This window comes from Bos taurus, chromosome 4, assembly GCF_002263795.3.
Source record: "Bos taurus isolate L1 Dominette 01449 registration number 42190680 breed Hereford chromosome 4, ARS-UCD2.0, whole genome shotgun sequence".
Lineage (NCBI taxonomy): Eukaryota > Metazoa > Chordata > Mammalia > Artiodactyla > Bovidae > Bos > Bos taurus.
Genome location: NC_037331.1, coordinates 118,228,941 through 118,253,709, shown reverse-complemented (window position 1 = coordinate 118,253,709; position 24,769 = coordinate 118,228,941). Strand labels below are relative to the sequence as shown.

At 40.5% G+C, this 24,769-nt stretch overlaps 1 protein-coding gene across 8 annotated transcripts in view; it reads left to right on the top strand.

The window, feature by feature from the left end:
* LMBR1 (limb development membrane protein 1) overlaps positions 1–24,769 on the top strand; it is a 132,922-nt gene that overhangs the window by 43,202 nt on the left and 64,951 nt on the right. For 5 of the 8 annotated variants that reach the window (XM_024990682.2, XM_059885581.1, NM_001075786.3 and 2 more), the window contains one exon: positions 5,217–5,320. The exons of 2 other annotated variants lie outside the window; for them this stretch is intronic. In XM_024990682.2, coding sequence (XP_024846450.1) covers positions 5,217–5,320 — 104 coding nt within the window. Of the gene's footprint in view, positions 1–5,216; positions 5,321–6,939; positions 7,079–24,769 lie in introns of all 8 variants that reach the window. One more of the 8 variants, XM_059885582.1, reaches the window with a different exon arrangement.

Here is a 24,769-nt window from a genome sequence, read left to right as displayed (position 1 = left end):
AGGACTGATGCTGCAGCTGAAACTCCAGTACTTTGGCCACCTCATGCGAAGAGTTGACTCATTGGAAAAGACCCTGATGCTGGGAGGGATTGGGGGCAGGAGGAAAAGAGGACGACAGAGGATGAGATGGCTGGATGGTATCACTGACTCGATGGACATGAGTTTGAGTGAACTCTGGGAGTTGGTGATGCACGGGGAGGCCTGGCGTGCTGCGATTCATGGGGTCGCAAAGAGTTGGACACGACTGAGCGACTGAACTGAACTGAACGACAATAAAATTAAATGGGAAATCAGTGACAGCAACATTTGGTAACTAAATAACATCCTTCACAGTAACTCAAAGAATAAAAGGGAAATTTGAAAGTACTTTGAACTCAATGAAAATCAAAGTGAAGCATTCCAAAATTTATAATACAAGGATACCTGTTCTTAGAAAATGAAATAAAGGTCTCGTACAGTGTCCACCATAAGAAACTAGGAAAAGGAGAGCAAATGAATCCCAAAATAAGGGGATGGGAAATAAAAAATATGGGAGGAGAAATGAACAAAGTAGAGAACAGAAAGCATAGAGAAAATCAGTGAGCAGGTCAGTAATGTTGATAAAGATTTAGCCAGATCAGAAAAGCAGATACCAGTTATCAGTATCAGGATATCACTACAGATTCTACAGCTGTTAAAAACATAATTTGTGTGTATTATGAATATCTTTACGTCAGCAAATTCAACAACTTAGAGAAATGGAAAAATTCCTTGAAAGGCGAAAACTACTGAAACATTCTCAGGCATTGTGGGGATGTTTCAAACATTCTTACAAACAAAACTCTAGGCTTAGAAGACTTCATTGGTAGTCCTCCCAAGTATTGAAGGAAGAAATAATGCCAGTTCTACACAGACTTTTTAAGGAATTTGAAAATGAGATAATACTTCCCAACTCTGAGGACAGCATTACCCTGATGCCAAAGCAAAACCAGATAGACATATGTGAAAACCATAGGTGAATATCCCTCATGAACATAGATGTATAAATTTTAAACATAATTTTAGCAAATATAACAATATATAAAAAGGATAATATATCATGACTTTTGACAAAAGCAGTGAATTTAATTTACCATATGTGCATACTAAAGCAGGAAATTCATATGGTCACCAAATATATGCAGAATTCAGTGTCCATTCCTGATAAAATCTCTCATCACATTAGGCATGAAAGGGAATTCCCTCATCTTAATAAAGAGCCTGTGAAAACCCTAACATCATACTTAATAGTGAAAGGCTGAATGCTTTTTACCTGAGCTTCCCCTCTCACTACTTCTGTTCTGGCGGTTTTTAAAGAATAAATGAGATTGCAAAGGAAAAAGTAAAACTGTCTCTAATAACAGATGACATGACTATTGAAATTCTGATGGAAATTATTCTAAGAAAGCTATTAGAACTAATCAGTGAATCTTGCAAGGTTGCAGGGATATAGGATCAATGTATAAAACACCATTGCATTTCACTAGCAATGAATAATTGGAAATCAATTTAAAAACCAAAGCCATTTATATACAGTAGAACAAAAAATGTGAAGTGGTTAGGGATGCGTGAGACCTGAATACTGTAAGCGAGGCATCACTGCTGAGGAGAATTAACGCGTGCTGAAGTACCTGGAGAGGTGTGCTGCTGTGTTCACAGACCAGAAGACAGCAGTGTTAAGGAAGCCATTAGTATGCCGGTTCTCCCCACTGACCCATGGGTTCAACGCCATCTTAGTCAGAGTGCCAGCATGTTTTTTTTGGGGGGTGGGGTGGAAATTGAAAAACTGCCCTAAGACTTAGATGGGAATTTAGAGGACTTAGACTGGCCAAAACGCCTTTGAAAGAGAACAAAATTGGAGGACTGACTGCAGGACTCCAAGTTTAAGGCCATAGTAACTGACACTGCTGCATGCATCAACACAGAGATGGACAGATAGGCTAAGTAATGGAATACAGAGTCCAGGAACACATCCAAACATATTGTAAATTTTTTTTTAACAAAGATGTAAAGGCAGTTTGGCGGAAGAGGCTGTTTTCAATAAATGGTACTGGAGCAATTGGATAGTCATAGGTTTAAAAATGAACTTCAGTCCATATCTGACACCACATGCAGAAAGTAATTCAAAAGAATCATAGACTTAAATGTAAAACTGTAACACTTGTAGAAGGGAAATATAGGAGAAAGTCTTTGCCATTGGGTTAGACTGTAATTTCTTAGGCAAGATAGCTAAAGCATGATCTGTAAAGAAAACATTGATAAATTGCACTTTGTCAACATTAGGAAATCTTGTTCTTTGAAAGATCGCGTTAAGGATGAAAAGATAATTCACAGAGTGGGTGAAGGTATCTGGAAATCGTATGCCTGATAAAAGACTTGTAATCAGAGTGTATAAAGAGCTGCCAAACTCACTTAAGTACAACCCAATGAAACAGTGGGCAACACATTTGGAGAGACATTTAGCAAAGAAGTTGTAAGTGGATGGCAGATAAGTTCATGAAAAGATTTGACGTTATTATTCATGGGGGCAATGCAAATTAAAGCGGTGATGAGATCCCAGTGTGCACCTGTGAGAACGACTGAAGCTGAAAAGACCCTTTTTTTGGTCAAAATGTGGATGAGACTTCAACTCTGCGGGGGGGTATGTGAAATTGTATACCTGCTTTGGAAAACATTTTGGCAGTTTCTTGAAATGTTAAGAAACACACCTACTTTATGAGTCAGACAGTACATGCTCACGTATTTACCCAAAAGATATGAAAGCTTGTGTCCATATGACTTGCACTTGAGTGTATAAAACTCAAGTTTATGTATAAAGTTGTGTTGTATAAACTACAACTTGAGTTGTGAGAGCCACAGCTCAGTTTGCAGGGACATGGATGAAGTGTGGTTGACTGAATCCAATCTGATACAAAGGGGCAGGCTACCGATGTGCCGCAGCATTGAAAAAATCTCAACAGAATTGTGCCAGGTGACAAAAGCCAGACAAAAACAACAGCATATGCTACATTTACCGTGCATAGAAAATTTTAGTTTTTTATAAAAATTATAGTTTTTTTATAAAGTGCAGAATCTGACTCCTGGAGTATAGAGTAGGGTAGAGAGTGCAGGAGGCAGTGATTATAAATGGTAAGGAGGCTTGGGAGTGACGGTTGCATTTGTTATCTTGGTTACAGGGACGTAACTGTCAAATTTTATGACATTGTACACTTTATGTCAATAAAGTCATAAACTGTCAATAAATTATACACGCTGTGTCAATAATAACTCAGCACATTTGCTACAGATCAATATTTTTGCCTTTTATATGCGTCGTGCTTTTTCACCAAGTGAACACGGGCGCTCGCAGAGCCCGGTAGCTCGGTGCGGGAGCTAGTCAGCACCGTGTGTTAGCAGCCTCGGGTTGTGATGGCTATTAAAGGCAAAAAGTCATTAAGCGCTTATTTTGTGACAGACGTGCTGGTTGTCCATGCATTATTTCACTGACTTCTCAGCATCACCTACAGACATGATCCTCAGCCTCGTGTAGATGACGATCCCGTGACTTAGAAGGTTGTCATGTGAAAGTGCAGGGGCTCGAACCCGGGTCTGTCTGGAAGTCTTGTGTGTCCCTTTGGTCACCATCCTTATGTGTCTTTCCTGGTTATTAACACAATACAATTGGCTGTAACTATAAGCCCTCTGATTGAAGAAGAAGATTAAGATTTTTAGCATCTTTTTTTTTAAGACTGAAAAGTGGTTAAGTATTTTAGAACAATTTTTATTTTTAAAAGTTTTTCCCTCTGAAACATATGAGACGTTGTTTTTGAAGACACTTTGTAAAACATTCTGTTTCCTGCTAAGATAAATATATACTGTAAAATCATTCAACCTATCTAGATTTTTGAATAAGAAACTGCAAATTGATTTTTAATTATATCACTGTGTTTACTAAAGGAAGTACATCTCTCTAGGTAACCTGTACAAGTGCTGCAGTCATTCTTTTTGTTTATATTCCATGCTGTTCCAGAAAGGGTTTAGGGCTGTTAGGAAACGTGTATGTGGGTCTGTAGCCAGGGCAGTTGGGAGCTGTCTGCTTTGGTTCCCTGAGAGCTCAGTGTGTAATCTCCATGTGTCTGAAATGGAAGGTCCCCGAGGGCAGAGGTGTGTTTCCTTCATTGCTACATCTCCAGTGCCTGGAACAGTGCCATATACGTAAGGGTCCTGGAAGAACATCAGTTGCCCGTTTTCAAAAGCATTGGATTTTAAATGTATGTAGTGTGTTGAATTTATGCTTAGCATAATTTTTATCTTTGATTGTATAAATTTTAATGAAGATTATAGCCATCAGTTTTAAAGTTGAGTCTATTACCTATGAAAAGTGAGCTGCTGGTCCAGATATCCCAACAAGATACCTAAAGTTCTGTATTTTTAAAAATCAACTCTTACTATTATCTCAGTTGCTTTTTATTGTGATTTTATGAGTGTAGAATGTGCTAGAAAGGGAAAAGGTGATGTGAACTCGCTTGCCTCTCAAGTTTTCTTTCCCAGTTGGAGTTGCTTACTAAACTTCTCTGATGCGGTCGTTTTTAAAAATCCCAGGAATTAGTGTAGCTCCTCGCAGGCTCTGCAGGCTTGGCGGGTTTTATATAACCAGCCTCTGTCATGTTGGGGGATTGCTGTGAAGACTAAATGAGTTTGTATAATATCTGTAAATCATTTAGAACAGTGCTTGGCACATGAGGGCTCAATAAATGCTAATTATTACTTTTAGGGTTTTATGAGGCTTAAATTAACCAAGATAATACATGTAAAATGGTTAGGAGAGTATCTGGCATTTATTAAGTGCTCAATAAATGCTGCTGGCTCTAATTTAAATATTCAGGTGCCAATATGTCTGAAGAGGCTCTGTCTTTGGATTGCTGCATATGTCATATGTTTAGTGAATTTATTTTAGAGCATGAGGAAAAATCAGTAGTTTCTATATTGACTTTTCCCAATAGTACAGTTGCAGAGTTATAAAGATTTTACAGAAATATGTAATTATTATTCTGATTTCTAAGTTTAGGTCCTTTGTTAGGCCTCTCTATTAAGTTTATGTTTAGTTTTTACTATTAAAAAGCACAGAGCTTTGACTGATAGCACAATTTAGCACAGCAGTTTTCTTTGACAAGGTTGTCCGTATCTAACTCATCTTTCCTTTATTGTTATCCTCATAGGTTTGTGGAACCTTGCTTCTCTCTTTTCCAATCTTTGTTTATTTGTGTTGATGCCCTTTGCCTTTTTCTTTCTGGAATCAGAAGGTTTTGCTGGTCTGAAAAAGGTAAGTAAATTAATTTAGAATTAATTAATTCTAAGTAATTTAGAATTAAATTTCTTAAATGAAGAAGTAAATGTCATTCATTGTTGAACTAGAAATAGTAGGCTTAAGCAACTGTTACTGAAATGTAAAACATTTAATAATAGCAGTGCCTTATTAATATTAATAATGCTTTTACAATAATGTTAATAATGTTACACATTGAGTTAATAAAAGTGTCCACAGGAAGGAAGTCACCGTTTGACCTTTGAATGCTTTTTATAGTATGTGCAGAGCTGGTGGAGAGCTCTTTTGCAGAATGAATAAGCCGATACAACAGCTGTTATTCTTCTCCTCGATACTGTCATTTAGTGTAAATAAAAATCTGAAGCTGTATCTTGATGCAGAAGTGGCTTCACACCCAGTGTCTGCAGGAGGGCAGCATGTTACCAGGCTGCCCTGGATTGTCAGGTTCCCAGGTTCCGTGACTTACTGCGAGATGAGTGTGGGAGGCTGAGAAGTGGGCAGAGAGGACTGCCAGAGCATCTTAGACAGTTAATCCAGAACTTGTAAGTGGGACTCACTCCCTCTGTCCTTGAATAGTAGGACATTTTAAAGTGAAGGGAGCAACATGTCCATTTATAGCTTGTGGAGCTCTTTGCTATAAAAGCTTGGAATGCAATGGAAGGATTTCAGTAGTTAATACTTTTTGAGTGACTTTTAAAACTTGATGAAATGAGTTCTAGTGTTACAGTTTACAGACACATTACACCTTTTTAACTTTTAGTTAGAGTTATTCATATTCATACTGTGGTATACGGTTGCTTTCATATTTGGTGAATCTTCTGAGATCAGAGTGGGTGGTTGTGTATGGTGGTCAAACCTGCATTGAGAACGTTGGCTTTTATATATTTGATTTGCTTTTTATAATGATACATGTAAATTATTTAAGTCATCCATGTAATGGGAACAACTTGTACAGTTTCAGTTTAAACAAATAGAAAACATAACAATTAAAACATAAAAAACATAATTTCTTGAGAATTATAGAAAGTTTTGTTGTTGAAAGGGATTTAGTTCAAACTCTCCTTTTATATCCAAGGGTATTAATGTTACTAAATTGTCTTAAGAACCTCATATCTACCACTGCAGAACTCAAACTAAGACCCAGAGCTTGCGTCTTACCTTCCTAGAGTGTGCAGTTCTTCACAGGTCAGCACGGTGGGGAGTGCAGGTACAGCCAGCAGGGTACCCTCTGGGCAGTGCCGGCCAGGGGCCCAGGGGTGGAGGGCCAGAGGCGCGCTGCAGGGGGCAGGTAGTAGTGGACAGAGCGGGTGTGCTCTGCAAACCGAAAGATGGAGCTCTAGGAGACTGCAATGAGGAACAGAATGTCAAAGAGGGGTTGAGAGGAAAGAATGTGGTCACGGAGAAGAAAGAGGTCATCGGAGGAGAAGAAGAAACGAGGCCATCGGAGACACTCAAGAGACGCTCGAGAAAGCAAGTTCTGTAGAATGTGGGAGCCTTTTGATGGGTAGTCGTTCACTTGGCAGAGTTTTACTAGGCCCTTACTGAGCAGTAATTCCTGTGCTGTTAGAGGAGCTTGCTGGGTACAGAAACGAACAGACAGTGTTCTTGCCTTCAAGGGATTCACACAGGGAGAAGTCAGAGATGCTGGAGGAACTTTGATACACCAAGCTGCTCTGGGAGGGATGTCTTGGTTTGCCTAGAGAATTGGGAAGACTTCAGGGAGGAGTTATCCTGCGCATGAGCTGAGACTTGCAGGTGAGCATCCAGGCTTGAGCAAAGGCCGAGACATGCCTGAACTAGGGAGTGGCCGATGCTTAGCTCAGAGTGGAGAACAGGGACAGAGCACTGGGCAGGATCAGACCCCGAGGCCCGCGTCCTGGGCCAGAGTCTGGGTTTTAATGCTGTAGACACCAGGGAGTCGGCACAGGATTGCTGACGAGAACTTTTGCATCTACTGTTCTGTTTAAGCATGTTTAGAGATAAATGCATGTATCAGAATGTCAGCATACGTCCCTGGGGAAGGAGTACATGCAGTGGACATGCAGAGCGCTCTGTGGGGACATTACCACCCCGGAATCAGTTACGCCCCTGACTCTCAAACAGAGTCACTAACAGGGCCTTGTCTGTGCTTCAAACACACAGAGTTCCCCCCACCCCCCGTCTGTCTCATGAGTCATCTTATCAAGTTCAGAAACTACGTAAAGCTCAGTGTTATAAATGCATTTTCATATTTGGAGATTAAAGCTATGATCCCTAGGTTATGCTTTATGTAGAAATCTGGTTATTAGTTAAATAGATTATTTTAAAAACAGTGTGCAATATGGACAGACCTCTTGCGTCCAGATCATCGTCCTCCCTTCTTGTGAACTAACCAACTGGAAAAGGGACTTGGCTAAATCTGTCGGAGCAGAGTTAGCACCATCTGTAGAATTAAAAACAGTTGATGCATGTCCACCAAGGTCAGAGGGGAGACAGCTTGAGGAGAGGTATAAGAAGGTAAGTAGAGATATTTTGTGCCTACAATTACACAGCAGTTCTTCCTTCCAATTTTTTTACTTCTAGTCTCTTTGTACATGATTAAAAGAATGCCTTTTCTGAGTGCATCTCTGAGTATGTTTCCTCAGAGTCCCTCCAGCCACTAGCTACATCTCATGGTCTCCAAGGGGACTGATGTACCCAGAGATTGTAGGATGCAGTGGGCATGACCCATCCTGTTAATTCCCAGATACAGCCGAGGATTTAAAGGGGCGGGGGAGCAGAGCTCAGGATGGCTCCCACTTATGAGACTGGTAGCTGGGGGATGAATGGGAGTTGTAGAAACCAAATTAAAGTGTGTGGTCTTTAATAAATACTGCTGAAGGAAGGAGGGAGGTGGGTTGCGGCTTGGCAGAATAGTTCTCCTCTTGGTCTGGGGCCGGGGGTGTGGAGGAGAGGCTGCAGGACTGTGGGGGAGAGTCTGTCCTCAGTGTCCGGCTGCCTGGGCTGGCGGCATCGTCTGCACCTCAGGTTTTCTTTCTGTGGAGTGGGTCTAGTAATGATAGTTACCTCACCATTCGTCTGGAAGACTGAATGAGAAGTGATTGTCCACGTGAAACACATAACCCAGGATTGAACTCAGTAAATGTCGGGTTATTATTGTCACTATCTTAGAGCTTCGTGCATTTGACTGTTAAGTACTCTAGAAAGCATCAGTGTTACATGCATAGATCATTGGGAAGCAACGAAATACAGCAGTCAGCTCTTAATTATTCACGTATTATTAGACAATTTTATGATTCCACATTATTTTTCCCGTTTTGAAATGGCATGTACTGAAGCAGAATCAAAACTGCCTAAGAGAACGTACATCTACAAGGAACTATATTCAGTATTCTGTGATAAACCTAAGGAGAGGAATTTGAAAAAGAATATATATGTATGTATAACTGAGTCACTTTTCTATACAGCAGAAATTAACACAACGTTGTAAATCAAATATATTTCAGTAAAATTTAAAAAGAATTTGCATCTAGACCTTATTAGAAATGTTTAGAGAGCTTTAAAGTCTGAGTAATCATGGAATGTTATTCACAATATTTACCTTTTCCAGTTACACGGAAGTTTCAGGGGTTATTATTAGCATTGTCTATTTCAGTCTAATGTGTTAGGTGTATTTGTGCTTGCAGTATTGTGCCATCCTGTTACATACGACCATTTGTATTTACTGCACAGACTCTGAACATGTTTGGTAACATCTCCAGTGCTTTCCACAGGTGGTACTACCACAGGTTGCACCACAGCGAGGAACTCCACTGCTCAGATGAAGGGGGTGGGCTGCTGACATTTTGACGTGGATCCCTTTAAAGCGCTTTGTTCATTGGTTACATTTGACACATCTACTTCCAAGGCGACCTTGAGGAGAGCTTTAGAAAGCACCGTAATTGGTAGATTGAGCACAATAATTTGAGTAATGACAAACTTGTAACATGGTTAAGTGAAATTTCCTTTTTTTCCCTTTGGCCTCCCTCCTGGTGCTGTTTTACTGCGTCGAAGTCTGGTGGAGCCCCTGAACGGCACATGGCCCCACCAAACTCCCATTGATTCCCCTGGGCAGTCGATTTTAAAGCAGCCCCTTGCATATCGTGCCGAGATGCGGAAATTGGCCACTGGCCATGGCGGATGCAGAGCTCGAATTGAGAATCAAATTAAGCAGAATTCTCTACTTAGTTTTTAATTAAACCACTATGTTAATTCAAACAGGACATTTTAGGCCTGGGGGTTGACCGTGTCCTTTTAAGGGCCTTAAATCGCCTTTCTTCTCTCGCGGCCTTGGCCCATGTTTCTTTTTATTGGGTCCATCTCCTAGCTCTTTCCCTTCTTTATAATTCTCAAGGGTAGGAGAATATAAGTGGTTTTGATAAAGCAGGCTTTTTTGTTTTGTTTTTTGTAAGAAGGTAACTTTTACCTTGGAATTCTGTTAGTAGTTAAATATTAATCTAGTTGAGATGATTTCATGGTCACCTGTCTATATTGTAGTGAGCATTGCCTGTGTTGATGTGTATTTAGATCATTTCGTGGTCACCTGTCTGTACTGTAGTGAGCCTCACGTGTGTTCATGTGTGTTTGAACCTGCCCTCTGCTTGCATCTTACGTTTCAGCTCTGATGAAGAGGCTGTGTCTGGTGGGTTCTGTTTTTGTTTTGTGGTAGAGGTGTTCTCCCACAGTTTTTGTCTTGGCCGCTCAGTCATGCACCAGAGTGTGAGGGTCTTGGGGCTGACCGCGCTCCTGTTCCTGTCATACTCAGGTCACCTGTGTAACTCTCCCCACGCTGCCTCTGAGGGACCTCTGGATTATTTCAGATGATGTCAGAGATGTTTTTCGATTGCATAATCAACCGGTCTAATCTCAGTTCAGTTCACTTCAGTCGCTCAGTTGTGTCTGACTCTGCGATCTCTAGCCAGGGTTTAAACGGGAGTTAGGAATATGTTTGTTTCATATTGTAACCTAACATCTTACTTTGAATTAAAATGTCATAGAGAAAATAAAGTGTCATGAGGGAAAAAATTTTAACAACTTAATGAAAGTAAAAAAAAAAATCTCAATGACAGATTATTTCATGAACCAAAGATGTTTCTGGGAGTAACTTTATACTGTGCCTCACATTAATGCCTATTTTTGATTTGAAGTTGTGGCATAAAATTTAACATAAGTGACAGCAACATCCTGACCAATTACCGAAGCCATCCAGACATCCCCAAATGTCCAGAACATAGCACACGGTCTGTAGGATTAAGAGGTTAACTCCTCGAACTTCAAACAAAGTGCTTGATAATAAAAGCAGAAAGGACAAAATCTGAGGTAACTTCCTTTCTTAATTAATTAGACTGGCCAGGTGGAAGCGAAGAGCTGGGTGCCAGTGCTTGCAAGGCCTATAAAGCTGAGCACCGTGACAGCACAATGGAGGAGGAACAGACATCGCTTTAATATGTTTCTATCCTGTGTCACAGTTTGAAATTGTCCTGGTTTATGTCCCTTTTGGCAAACTTACATAAAAGTGACCTTGTACTGTATTTTATGACCAGATGACTTTTTCCCCCCAGTGGCTAATTTGTATCAGGCCTCCATCTTAAAAAGACACAGAAATGAGTAGGAAGTCCATTGCATTCTTTCATTATTTTTGCTCGTTTTTGCCACTGTGATCATCCATAAATTGTTGGAAATGAGTGATTGAGGAAGTGCTGCTTAGTGTTAGTGGCACATGCGCATATTTGGCCTGGTTTTTGTGGGTGAGAGGAAATCACATGCAAAAAGGGAAGCTCCTGCTGGGGACCTTTCAAGGAAATTTACCTTGGGTCTCGTTTTGATCTTGGTGTTTATTACAGAAAATGGAGTCATATCTCACTAGCTATTGTTATGTGTTAATTTGATTTTCCCAACACCTTCAAGAAAAAAAAAATCATTCAGTAATTTATTAAAAGAATTCCTCTACCTTCCTTCAGTTGAGGGTCTAGTTTTTTTCTGTGGAAACAATATGGATAAGAATGATTATTTTCAGAACATTTGGTTCTGGTAGTGTTGTGACGTACAGGGCTCCTTTTGGCATTGTGACTCTACTGTAAAAGGCGTGATCATAATAATACAAACTGAGCACTTCAGACATTGGAGCTTGACGCACAGGGTCTCAGAGAAAGACCCATAAAAGCGTTATTTTGAAGAAAAGGTTGCATTTATTTTATTTAACACTTATTTGAGTTTAAAACGATTTTGAATTAAAAATCATTTGGTTAATGGAATAATGTTAATTTCATCAAAGTTGCACGATGGCGGCAACCACAGCATGATGTCAGCGACAGTGTCAGTTGCTGTTAAAGAGCAGCTGTGCTTTTAGAGCACGTTGCTCAGTTCCTGCACACTTCGTAATAATGTGATACTTTCCAGTTATCAGAAGAGGAGAGATTTTTACTGTATGGCTAGATTTTCCCTTTATTTGCCTAGTAGTACCTTGGGAGGAAAGTTATGACCAACCTAGATAGCATATTCAAAAGCAGAGACATTACTTTGCCAACAAAGGTTCGTCTAGTCAAGGCTATGGTTTTTCCAGTGGTCATGTATGGATGTGAGAGTTGGACTGTGAAGAAGGCTGAGCGCCGAAGAATTGATGCTTTTGAACTGTGGTGTTGGAGAAGACTCTTGAGAGTCCCTTGGACTGCAAGGAGATCCAACCAGTCCGTCCTAAAGGAGATCAGTCCTGGGTGTTCATTGGAAGGACTGGTGCTGAAGCTGAAACTCCAGTACTTTGGCCACCTCATGTGAAGAGTTGACTCACTGGAAAAGACTCTGATGCTGGGAGGGATTGGGGGCAGGAGGAGAAGGGGACGACAGAGGAGGAGATGGCTGGATGGCATCACTGACTCAATGGACGTGAGTCTGAGTGAACTCCGGGAGTTGGTGAGGGACAGGGAGGCCTGGCGTGCTGTGATTCATGGGGTCACAAAGAGTCGAACACGACTGAGCGACTGATCTGATCTAATCTGACAGTGGCAGCACCATAAGCGCTGGTATTCAGAAGACCCGGACTTAACTGCTGAGTCTTCTTTGCTGACCTGAACGTCCAGGCTCGATTCTTAGTGTCTGCATCTGTACAGTGGAGTGCAGTCTGGCCTTGTCTTTGGGTGCCCCACCTGACCCGTGTGTAAAGCACTGAGGTGCAGATAGAAGTGGCATCATTATCAGAGGCCTGAAGGTGCCAGCTGTGCGCAAGCTAAAGCCGAAGCACCAGGAAGGTTGGTGTGGGGTCGCTTCACACGTGATAGCAAATAACAGGAGGTGTTAGAGTGGCGGCAACACGGCTTCATTTACTTTTGAAATAGAAATGGTTTTATCTTGTAACAGTGTAGTCATAAAAAAAGGTATTATATTTAATAGGTAACTGAATTTTAAACTTTATTTTATATGATAATTAAATTACCAACTAATGTCTCATTATCTATTAAGTAAGAAGTTTAGGTAAGGAGGAAATAAAAAATCACCAGGTTCAGACTTTAAACTAATTATACTTTTAATTAAACTGGCCCTAATACTTCTGATATACATAAAACAGTTTTATAGGAATAATCATTATCATCAATTAGAGTCTCTTTTCGAAAACTTTTTTTGGGGAAGTTGAAAACTGGCTACCCTTGGTTGTAGTGAATTTTATTTGAAAGTAAAATTAAATGTCAGATTTAATGCTGAGTAGAGAGTGCCTTAGGAGAAGGCAATGGCAACCCGCTCCAGTACTCTTGCCTGGAAAATCCCATGGACGGAGGAGCCTGGTAGGCTGCAGTCCGTGGCGTCGCTAAGATTCGGATACAATTGAGCGTCTTCACTTTCACTTTTCACTTTCGTGCATTGGAGAAGGAAATGGCAACCCACTCCAGTGTTATTGCCTGGAGAATCCCAGGGACGGAGAAGCCTGGTAGGCTGCCGTCTATGGGGTCGCACAGAGTCGGACACAACTGAAGCGACTTAGCAGCAGCAGCAGCAGCAGCAGAGAGTGCCTTACATAAATAGGTCTGTAGGACGAGAGCTCATCCAAGTGGCTAGAGTTAGGATTGTTAAAATCTTCTATTTTGGGGGGCACTTAAACTCATATTTATTTGGGCTTCCCTGGTGGCTCAGGTGATAAAAAATCTGCCTGCGGTGCAGGAGACCTGGGTTCGATCCCTGGGTCAGGAAGATCCCCTGGAGGAGAGGGCATGGCAGCTCACTCCAGTATTCTTGCCTGGAGAATTCCATAGAGAGAGGAGCCTGGCGGGCTGCAGTCCATGGGGTTGCAAAGAGTCAGACACGACTGAGCAGCACTGTACTTGTAAAGTCATTTGTTTAGCCTGCCTGGGAGCTGAAACAAGCTCCACTGAAAGCCCTCAGCAAAAGGGCAGACTTGTTACACACACACACACACACACACACACACACACTCTCTCTCTCTCTCTTTCAGCCTTAGCTCTGAGCAGAAGTCCCCTGAGAGTCCACAGGCCTCTACCTCACAGGAGGTGGGGTTCGATATTACTACCTGTATTGTTGAGGGGTGCCAAGCCAAGAAATTAGCCTAACAGTTTTTTCAAAGTATTGTGTATCATTTTCAACATTTATCAATTATAAGATATTGAAAAACTAAGATCATGGCATCTGGTCCCATCACTTCATGGCAAATAGATGGGGAAACAATGGAAACAGTGACAGACTTTATTTTCTTGGGCTTCAAAATCACTGCAGATGGTGACTGCAGCCATGAAATTAAAAGATGCTTGCTCCTTTGAAGAAAAGCTGTGACAAACCTAGACAGCATATTAAAAAGCAGAGACATTACTTTACTGAAAAAGGTCCGTCTAGCCAAAGCTGTGGTTTTTCTAGTCGTCATGTATGGCTGTGAGAGTTGGACCACAAAGAAAGCTGAGTGCTGAAGAATTGATGCTTTTGAACTGTGGTGCTGGAGAAGACTCTTGAGAGTCCCTTGGACTGCAAGGAGAACAAACCAGTCAATCCTAAAGGAGATCAGTCCTGAATATTCATTGAAAGGACTGATGGTGAAGCTCCAATACTTTGGTCACCTGATGCAGTGAACTGGCTCATTGGAAAAGACCCTGATGCTGGGAAAGATTGAAGGCAGGAGGAAAAGGGGATGACAGAGGATGAGATGGTTGGATGGCATCACCGACTCGATGGACATGAGTTTGAGCAAGCTCTGGGAGCTGGTGATGGACAGGGAGGCCTGGTGTGCTGCAGTCCATGTGGTTGCAGAGTCGGACATGACTGAGCAACAGAACTGAACTGATGTATCATTTTATCACCCAGCCTGAAGTATAATATCAGTTTAGCATAATGTATAATCAAATTTTAATTTAAAGTGTTTATAAATATATAATGTTGGTTTCTAAAACATTAGAAAGTTTATTTAATGTACTTTAAGATTCATAAAACATACAAAATTTTGAGCTGGTCCTATTGATAACAAGGGGTATTGCCTTTCAGTTAATTGTATGAGAAAACTCAGGTAGTGTGTGTATGTGTGCTCAGTCATGTCGGGCCCTTTGTGACTCCATGGGAAGTAGCCCGCCAGTCTCCTCTGTCCATGGGATTCTCCAGGCAAGAGTACTGGAGTGGGTCGCCACGCCCTTCTCCAGGGAGTCTTTCTGACGCAGGGATGGAACCCGCATCTCTTGCCTCTCCTTCTTTGTTAGGCAGATTCTTTACTACTTGACAACAGACATACAACTAGGCCAACAAAACCTGATTTCACTTTATCCTCACTTTTTTCCATTTTAAACTTACACTTTCTTAGTACTTTGATATTGGTTTACATTATTAAAGTGTTATTATTCCTTCAAAGCCAAGGATGAGTAATATAGTCTATTCTATTTTAGCTATCTTTTCTGGGAGTTTTTACGAAGATCTAATATTTAAATCTATCTGTAGTTAATTTTGTGAGGTGATTAAAAAGAGTGAAGCTAAATAAACTTTTCTGTTACTCAGTTATTCTAAAGAAATATACACAGTGATATTACTATTATCTATTATTTTTAAATTAATATTTAAATCTTATAATTACACGTATTTTTGGACTTTTTGCAGCTTGTACTACCTGGAATCACTATTCTCTTGTTATTTTCATTCTGTTTTTTAGTAATTTCCCCTGGACATTTCTCTATAGATTTGATCCCATTTGCTTTCTATCGTTGATCTCAGCGTTGCTGCTCTGTTGATGGCATTGTCTTCTAGCATTGTTAGTTCATTCAGTTAATTCCTATTGACCACTTTTTGTATGTTAGGTACTATTGCTGCTGCTGGGGACAGTACAACTGATTGATTATTTATTTATTACATGTTTTTCCTGTTTTCTGTGGTAAAAAATTATGTGTTTGTTAACTGTCAGCCTGAATTGATGTCCCTGATTCCTCTGTCTCTCTACCTATTAGCTTTATGGACCCTTCGTCTGAAACTCAGTTATTTGTTAATTTGGGGGCATTCTTTGTTCATTTTTCTAGACCTCGGAGGCTCTGTGGTCTCTGCTTGGATTGGCTCTGATTCCATCAGCAAGTGTGTGGCACAGTCTTTTCTTTTGGCCTCTTCTCTTTAGCTTTGTAGCTGTTTTGGCCTCTCATGACCTTGTTGCTCAGTTGTGTCTGACTCTCTGCGACCCCGTGGACTGCAGCAGGCCAGGCCTCCCTGTCCATCACCAATTCCCGGAGCTTGCTCAAACTCATGTCCATCAAGTCGGTGATGCCATCCAGCCATCTCATCCTCTGTCGTCCCCTTCTCTTCCTGCTTTCAATCTTTCCCAGCATCAGGGTCTTTTCAAATGAGTCAGCTCTTCGCCTCAGGTGGCCAAAGTATTGGAGCTTCAGCTTCAGCATCAGTCCTTCCAATGAATATTCAAGGTTGATTTCCTTTAGGACCTTTAGGACCTTGTGACCTTAAAGTTGCTTAAAGAAGATCTTTTCCAATCTAGTGTTTAGAAATTCCTTCTCAGGATTCCAAGATGATTTCTGCAAATGTATATAAACCTTTCCTAAATGTGTCTGTATTCTAGGATCTTTAACGTTTCATTTTCCTGGTTCTTACTTGCTTGCATGAAGCATATTCACAAGGTTGATGATTTTGGCTGATTCTCCTGTATATCGTAACTTCTATTGGTTTTTCATTAATATTTTAATTATAATTTAGACAAGTCTAGAGAAAGCCAATTAACCCCATGTTGTATTTTATATAATTCCAAATTACCTTTCAGCATTTGCACTTGGGTTATTGTGTAATCATAATTAGTGTATACATATATTTTATGCCTTTATTTTAATAAATTATTTTGTGTACATAAATTTTCTAGTGCCAGGGAAAATTGTCCAAGACTTGGAAACGGATGGAGGAGACCCTGGGTATTGCCAGTGGATGCTGGGGATTGTGTGGTCCTGCAGGGGTGTGCCCCTTGACTAGTGTTCTGTTGACCTGGCTGTGTTTCATCTCCTTAGGGTTAGAGTGAAGCTGGAGGAAACTAAGCCCGATGCAAATTAAGTTGTCTGATAGAAACTGTAAGTGATTTCTTCCCTGCACAAAAGATAGCACCCAGCATTCCATTTATTGTCCCATAGGATGTTATCCAGTTTTGCATCTGTTAGCAGGTTGATTTTAATATTTCTGGATATCCAAGTATGTGTGTTCCTCAAATTCTTCTTGGGCCTAGTTTTAACAGAAATTAAAACCATGTGCTGAAGGATGTGAAGAACAGGAAGGACCGGGTGCTCAGAGCAGAGCTGCCTCCAGCGAGCTCCAGGAACACTTACACAGAGCCTGTGGTCCTGGGGGCTGATCATCTGGTAAACGCTTACAGGCCCACCAGGGCACAGGGTCCTGAGAGGCCTCACCCAGTCACTCTCAGACCCAGCGTCACCAGAGGCGGGAGGTGGTAGAGGAAGAAGCAGCAGGACAAAAAGTTTGTGTGCTAAAGATGAGCAGGGACTCAGAAGGTGAGCAGACAACTGGGAAAAGTCAACATTGTGAGAGGTACCAAATTCAATGTACTTCTCAGAGTTAATAGACAAAAAGAAGATTTCAGAGAGATATGAAAATATTTGATGTAGCAGTTTAGAGTTGTCTTGGCAGAGGGAATTAAGGATGCCTTGTTCTCAGTACTGCCAGAAGTGAAAGTTCTGTTAAGTCATTCTGATAAAAAAAAAAAAAGTCGAGACAGTTTCCAGGATGTTTCTACAGGCTTTAAACAATGGATAACTACAATTGCATCGAATTTGTCCAGCGATCTTAAGATGGGACTTGCACAGCTGTGTTTTATGGAACTAGTATAATCTTGATGCCGAAAGCAGACATGCTTAGTATGAGAAAGGAACATTACAGCCATCTGATTCATGAATTCTTATGAATCGGAATATTAAGCTGAATCCAACTGTGTACACAAAAGATCATCATTCAAAAGAATTATTTCAGCTATCAAGGTTGGTTTAACACTAGAAAGTCTATGACTGTAATTCCTATTAGGAGAGTAAATGAGAGAAAAGAATCAAGAGAGCACCTCAGAAGAGACACAGAACACATCCATGAAATGGATGACCATCGTGGTTAAAAGCAGACCAAGAGCTGAGGGACACTCTCACTAAGTGGGGGTCCACCCTACTCCCAAGAAGCTGGCACTTCTTGGTAGTAAAGTGTTAAAAGCATTTACTTTATAATTAGAGCCATCTTGAGTACTTTTATTTCTAGTGACAGATAGCACTGTAGTAGAGGTCTTTACCAGCCACAGTTAGGCCAGAAAAGGAAGAACTGAAAGGAATGAGCAAAATAGTCTTGATTAACAGTTGACGTTGTCTTTTGAAAAATCCTGTAGAATCTAAAGATAAATTATAATTCAAATAAGAAAATTTAGCAAGGAAGCTGGATGTAGGATTAATACAGAAAAATCAATAAAAACAACAAACAGAAAATCTAATTACAGATATCTTTTATATAGCAAGACAACTAAGATATGTTGAAATAAACCCAACAAATGATTTTTTAAAACTTCTTGAAATAATATACGGAAAGAAAAAATCATATTGAAGGATGTTAAAGCTAGGTAAATGGGTAGCTTTTTTATGTTTATGAATTTCTTTATATGATAAGAATACCAGTTTTCAGGTTTTTTTTTAGAGTCAATACAACTCTACTAAAAATTTTAAGGTTATCTTACAGCACATGACAAGGAGATAGTATAATTCTATGGAAGGCAGAGAACCAAGAATAGCCAAAACAATTTTGAAGAACATGGTGATGGATCTTACTCTATCAAATCCTTAAAAAGGAACAAAGGACTTAGACACTGCTTTGAAGAAGACGTACAAGTGGCCAATAAGCACATGAGAAGACCCTGATATCACTAGGCATTGCTGCTGCTGCTGCTGCTAAGTCGCTTCAATCGTGTCCGACTCTGTGCGACCCCATAGACGGCAGCCCACCAGGCTCCCCCGTCCCTGGGATTCTCCAGGCAAGAACACTGGAGTGGGTTGCCATTGCCTTCTCCAGTGCATGAAAGTGAGAAGTGAAAGTGAAGTCGCTCAGTCGTGTCTGACTCTAGTGACCCCATGGACTGCAGCCTACAGGCTCCTCCATCCGTGGGATTTTCCAGGCAAGAGTACTGGAGTGGGATGCCATTGCCTTCTCCATCACTAGGCGTTAGGGAAATGCAAATCAAAACCACAGGGAGATCCTTCTCCATTTGGCTACTAGGGAAAAAAAATCAGAAACTAACAAGTATTGGTGAGGATACTGAGGAACTGAAACTCTTGTACACTGTCAGTCAGACTATAAGATGATGACAGCCACTGTGGAAAATAGTCTAGTGGTTGTTTAAAAAATTAAAAATATGATTATCATATGATCCAGATATTCCAGTTCTGGGTATGTACACAAAAGAAAGCAAGGACTCCAGAGATATATATACACCCATTTTCATGGAAGGATTATTTATAATAGATAACCAAACTTGGAAACAGCCCCAGTGTGCATCAGTGGATTAATAGATAAATTGTGGTTTGTGCATACAGTGGGATATTATTAGCTTTAACAAGGAAGGAGATTCTGACATGCTACAACACAGATAAACCTCGAGAGCATTATGCTGAGTGAAATAAAGTCAGACACAACAAGACAAATACTGTTATGATTTCACTTATATGAGCATCCTAGTGTAGTCAGATTCATAGAGACATAAAGTAGATGGTGGGTGGGCTGGGGCTGGGGCCAGATGGAGAGTGAGTGGTTAATGAGTGCAGAGTTTGAGCACATAAGAAGCTCTGGAGATGGACGGTGGTGATGGTTGCATGACTCTGTGAATGTACCTAATGTCACAGAACTGTACACTTAAAAATGGTTACAATGGTAAATTTTATGTTACACATTGTTGTTCAGTTGCTCAGTTGTGTCCGACTCTTTGCGGCACGCCAGGCTTCCCTGTCCTTCACCATCTCCCAGAGCTTACTCACACTCATGTCCATTGAGTCGGTGATGCCATCCAACCATCTCATCCTCTGTATCCCCTTCTTCTGCCCTCAATCTTCCACAGCATCAGGGTCTTTTTCAAAAGAGTCAGCTCTTCATATCAGGTGGCCAAAGTGGGGTTTCATCTTCAGTGTCGGTCCCTCCATTGAAGATTCAGGACAGATTTCCTTAAGGATTGACTGGCTTGATCTCCTTGTAGTCCAAGGGACTTTCAAGAGTCTTCTCCAGTACCACAATTCAGAAGCATCAATTCTTCTGCGCTCAGCTTTCTTTATAGTCCAACTCTCACATCCGTACATGACTACTGGAAAAACCATGGCTTTGACTATACAGACCTTTGTCGGCAGAGTAACGTCTCTGCTTTTTAGTATGCCGTCTAGGTTGGTCATAGCTTTTCTTTCAAGGAGTAAGCGTCTTTTAATTTCATGGCTCTAGTCACCATCTGCAGTGATTTTGGAGCCCAAGAAAATAAAGTCTTGTCACTGTTTCCATTGTTTTCCCATCTATTTGTTATGAAGTGATGGAACTGGAAGCCATGATCTTTGTTTTTTGCATGTTGAACTTTAAGCCAACTTTTTGACTCTTCTCTTTCACTTTCATCAAGAGGCTCCTTAGTTCCTCTTTGCTTTCTGCCGTAAGGGTGGTGTCATCTGCATATCTGAGGTTATTGATATTTCTCCTGGCAATCTTGATTCCACCTTGTGCTTTATCCAGCCTGGCATTTTGCATGATGTACTCTTCATATCAGTTATGTAAATAAGCAGCCTTGATGTACTCCTTTTCCAATTTGGAGCCAGTCCGTTGTTCCATGTCTGGTTCTAACTGTTGCTTCTTGACCTGCAGGTTTCGCAGGAGGCAGCTACAGTGGTCTGGTGTTCACATCTCTTTAATAATTTCCCACAGTTGTGATCCACCCAGTCAAGGCGTTGGTGTGGTCTGTGAAGCAGAAGTGATACTTTTCTGGGATTCTCTTGCTTTTCCCACGATCCAGTGGATGTTGTGGCACTGTGATCTCCGGTTTCTCTGCCTTTTCAAAAAAAGCAAGTGATGAGCACAGCGGTTCAGATTGGTGGTTACCAGGTTGGCGCTGCAGGTGTGTATGGTTCAGAGGGCTACACAGGTGCTCAGTGGTTGTGGTGATGTTCCTTTAAGTTGGGTGGATATCGAAGGTATTTAATAGACATACCTACACCATGGACAGACTGACAGCCTTGGAGATACTGTGGGTTTCTGTCCAGACCACCACAAGAGAATAAACATTGCAGTAAAGCGAGTCACATGAGTTTTTGGCTTCCCAGTACATGTGACAGTTATGGTTATACTACACTGTAGTCTGTTAAACGTGCAGTAGCATTGTGTCTGAAAAACAGTGCACGTATTTTAATTTAAAGACACCTCTTTGCTAAAAAAGGTGCTAATCATCGTCTGAGTCTTTAGCGAGTCAGTATCTTTGCTGCTGGAGGGTCTTGCCTTGATGCTGGCTGCTGATCGGGGGGAGGTTGCTGAAGGAGGGTGGCTGTGGCAGCTTCTTAAAATGAGGTGGCTGTGGCTGCCACCTTGATTGGCTCTTCCTTTCTCCGCAGCATGCAGTGCTGTGTGACACCATTTGACCCGTCGCAGATGTTATTTCAGAATCGGAGGCCTTGGAGACCTGGCTGCTAGCTCCTTACCTAAGTTTATGTAACACTCTGAATCGTTGTTGTCATTTCAGCAGTCTTCACAGCATCTTCACCAGGAATAGATTCCATCTCAAGAAACCATTTTCTCTGCTCATGCCTAAGAGGCAGTGCTTTTCTGTGAAAATTAATCATGAGATAGCATTAATGCAGTCACATACTGAGGCTCCACTTCTCGTTCTCCTGCTGTCTCCACCACATCTGCTGTTACTTCCTCCACTAAAGTCTTGAGCCCCTCAGAGTCATCTGTGAAGGTCAAAACCAACCTCTCCCAGTCTCCTGTTAATATTGGTGTTTTGACCTCTTCCCATGAATCATGAATGTTTTTAATGGCATTTAGAATGGTGAGTCCTTTGCAGAGGATTTTCAAATAACTTTGCCCAGATCATCAGAGGAATCATTGTCTATGGCAGCCAAAGGCTTTACAGAGTGTATTTCTTAAATAACAAGGGTTGAAAGTCAAAATAACTCCTTGATCCATGGGCTGCAGAATGGATGTTGTGTTTGCAGGTATGAAAACAACTTGAATCTCTCTGTACATCTTGATTGGAGCGCTTAGGTGACCAGGTACATTGTCGATGAGCAGTAATTTTTTAAAGGAATCCTCCCTGGTGGCTCAGAGGGTAAAGTGTCTGCCTGCCATGTGGGAGACCCAGGTTCGATCCTGGGTCAGGAAGATCCCCTGGAGAAGGAAATGGCAACCCACGCTAGTATTCTTGCCTGAAGAATCCCATGGATGGAGGAGCCTGGTAGACTACAGTCCATAGGGTTGCAAAGAGCTGGACATGACTGAGCAACTTCACTTTGACTTTAGTCTGAGCAGTAGGTCTCATCAGTGGGCTTAAAATCTTCGGTAACGCATGTTGTCAGCAGATGTGCTGTCGTCCAGGCTTTGTTCCATTTACAGAGCACAGGCAGAGCAGATTTAGCATCATTCTTAAGGGCCCGAGGATTTTCAGATGGTCAGTGAGCACTGCCTTCAACTTAGTCATCACCAGCATTAAGAGAGTCAGCCTGTCCTTTGAAGCCTCAAAGCCAGGCATTGACTTCTCTCTAGTTTGTACGTTCTAGTTCAGTGTCATAAGGATAGCTCTTCTGTGGTGTCTTGGAATTCCTAGTGCTTTTTGTGTAAGTATACTTTTTGCCACAAAAGCAATATGACACTGTTACCTAAATTACCATGTGGAATTGCTTTTATGTTATAGTGTATCCTTTAGTGTCTTATACGTTTTACTTTACTAATGTAATATCATAATAACCTAATGATCCTTCTTTCCGTTTGTTTGTTATTGAAGCTTGTGCCTGGGTGTTTTATGAAAGGACTAGTAAGGGAATGGCTACAATGTTCTGTTAAAGGGCTGAGCATTTGCTCAGCATGAAATGGAATTGAAAAATTGGTATTCTGGTAAAGAAGCTTTTGTATATTTTGCATTAGTTTCTTTACTAAAATTATAGGTTTCCTAGAACTGTTAGTGCGTTTTAAGCCTTCTCCCCTTACCTTCTCTTTCCATATCAGTTTGTCTTTTAGGCCGTATTTCTGTCTTGTGTTGAGGGTAGAAAGCACAGGTTCAAAAGCTGACAGACCTGAATTAAAGAGCTCTGACGGGCCTTGAACAGAGTGACTGTAGGCTGATTATTGCGTTTTTGGGGTGTGAGTTTCTCGTTTATAATAAATTTGCCTTTATTTTGAATATTCAGTGATTACATATAAAGCAACTACACAGTAGGAGCTTTGCACATAGTTCCCTTCTCTTCTTTTCCGTCAGGTTTTACTAAAGAATTACTAGAACAGAGTTAGAATTAGAAAAGGTCGTTACTGGCCAACCGTTAGTTTATTTTGATGTGATCAAGTGTACTGACAAATGTTTTTTCCCCAATTTAGAGTTATATTTAAACATTTTGATGGAAAGTCCCTGCAGTCTTTTTACAATTCAGTTCTTTCATTTACATGTTGGAAATTCACGGTATCTATTTGTTTATTTTACTTGCAATCTGGAGGATTTTGTTTGTTTAAAATCCTGAGAATTTCTGCCCATTAATTTAAATCTAGTGAACATCTTAGTTCAATGAACTAGCAGTGTTGGTGGTATTATTTTAACGTGCCCTAAAATGCTTCCTTTTTGTCAAGTCTCAATACCTTGAGTCTCAGCATTTTCAATTTTCCTCCTGTATGACTATAGTAAATAGATATGTGTATATATAATAAACTGCAGAAAATATTAACATTAAAAAGCATTTCATTCTAGAGTTTTAACAATGCTTTCCACAAAGCTGTTTTCTTTGACTTGGGACCAAAATGCTTTTTGTCTCTCCTTTTAATGATTTCTTTGGGAGCAAAGGGGGAAATGTTTGACTCTCTAGGGATGCTTGTTTGTAGTTTTTTCATGGTTGAAAATAATTAATACCTGCCTTTATGTTCTGTTCTTTATTAGTACTTCTATCGATCTTACCCAGACGACTGTGTGTATGCTTGGTGCTGTCTTGATGTCATGCTGAGCAAACCTTATCTTAATGTTACTAAGAGACCCTTTTTGTTGAATGGAAACAATGGCTTGATATTTATTTTAAATGTTCTGTGAATGTAGAAATTTTTCCCAGGCTTTTCTGATGGGTGGAGACATAGTATATAAAGTGGTGTTTACATACCTTCCAAGAGGTCAAGATGTCCATGCAAAATCTTGTTTAAATGTTCATCACCATAGAAACATAACAGTTTACCATTAGAGCTTTTGTAAATATATTGTGATTTTCACTTCATTGATGTTCAGCGCAGAGCATTTAATATATAATTGACCAGCACCAAAATTTGGTGTTTAGCCTTTATTAGCCTATTTAATCTAATTTAAACTGTTAAATGTTGAGATAATTGTAATTTCCATTACAATTAGTATGAAATTAAAGTAATTAAGTATATAGCTTACTTTTCTTAAAAACAATGTTTCCTTGGCGGAAAGAAAGTAGTTTGTTTTGAAGTTTTATTTTATTTTATTTTTTTTACTAATACACCGAGTGCTTATTATACTATGATTTCAATAAAAGGGATGGTGTTTCATTAAGGTAACTGAGATTTATGTTTTTGGGGGCTGGGTTAGACAAGTATTTATAAAAATGTTATGAAGTTCATGAAATCCTAGTACTGTATGGCATGGTACAACATTCAGAATTGTGTGAGCAAGTGTTACTGTTGATGACGAGTAGTTCTGTGATCTCATATTCTGGAGACATTTCTTACTTTTTGAGATGAACAGGGAACCTGCTTCCACTCTGA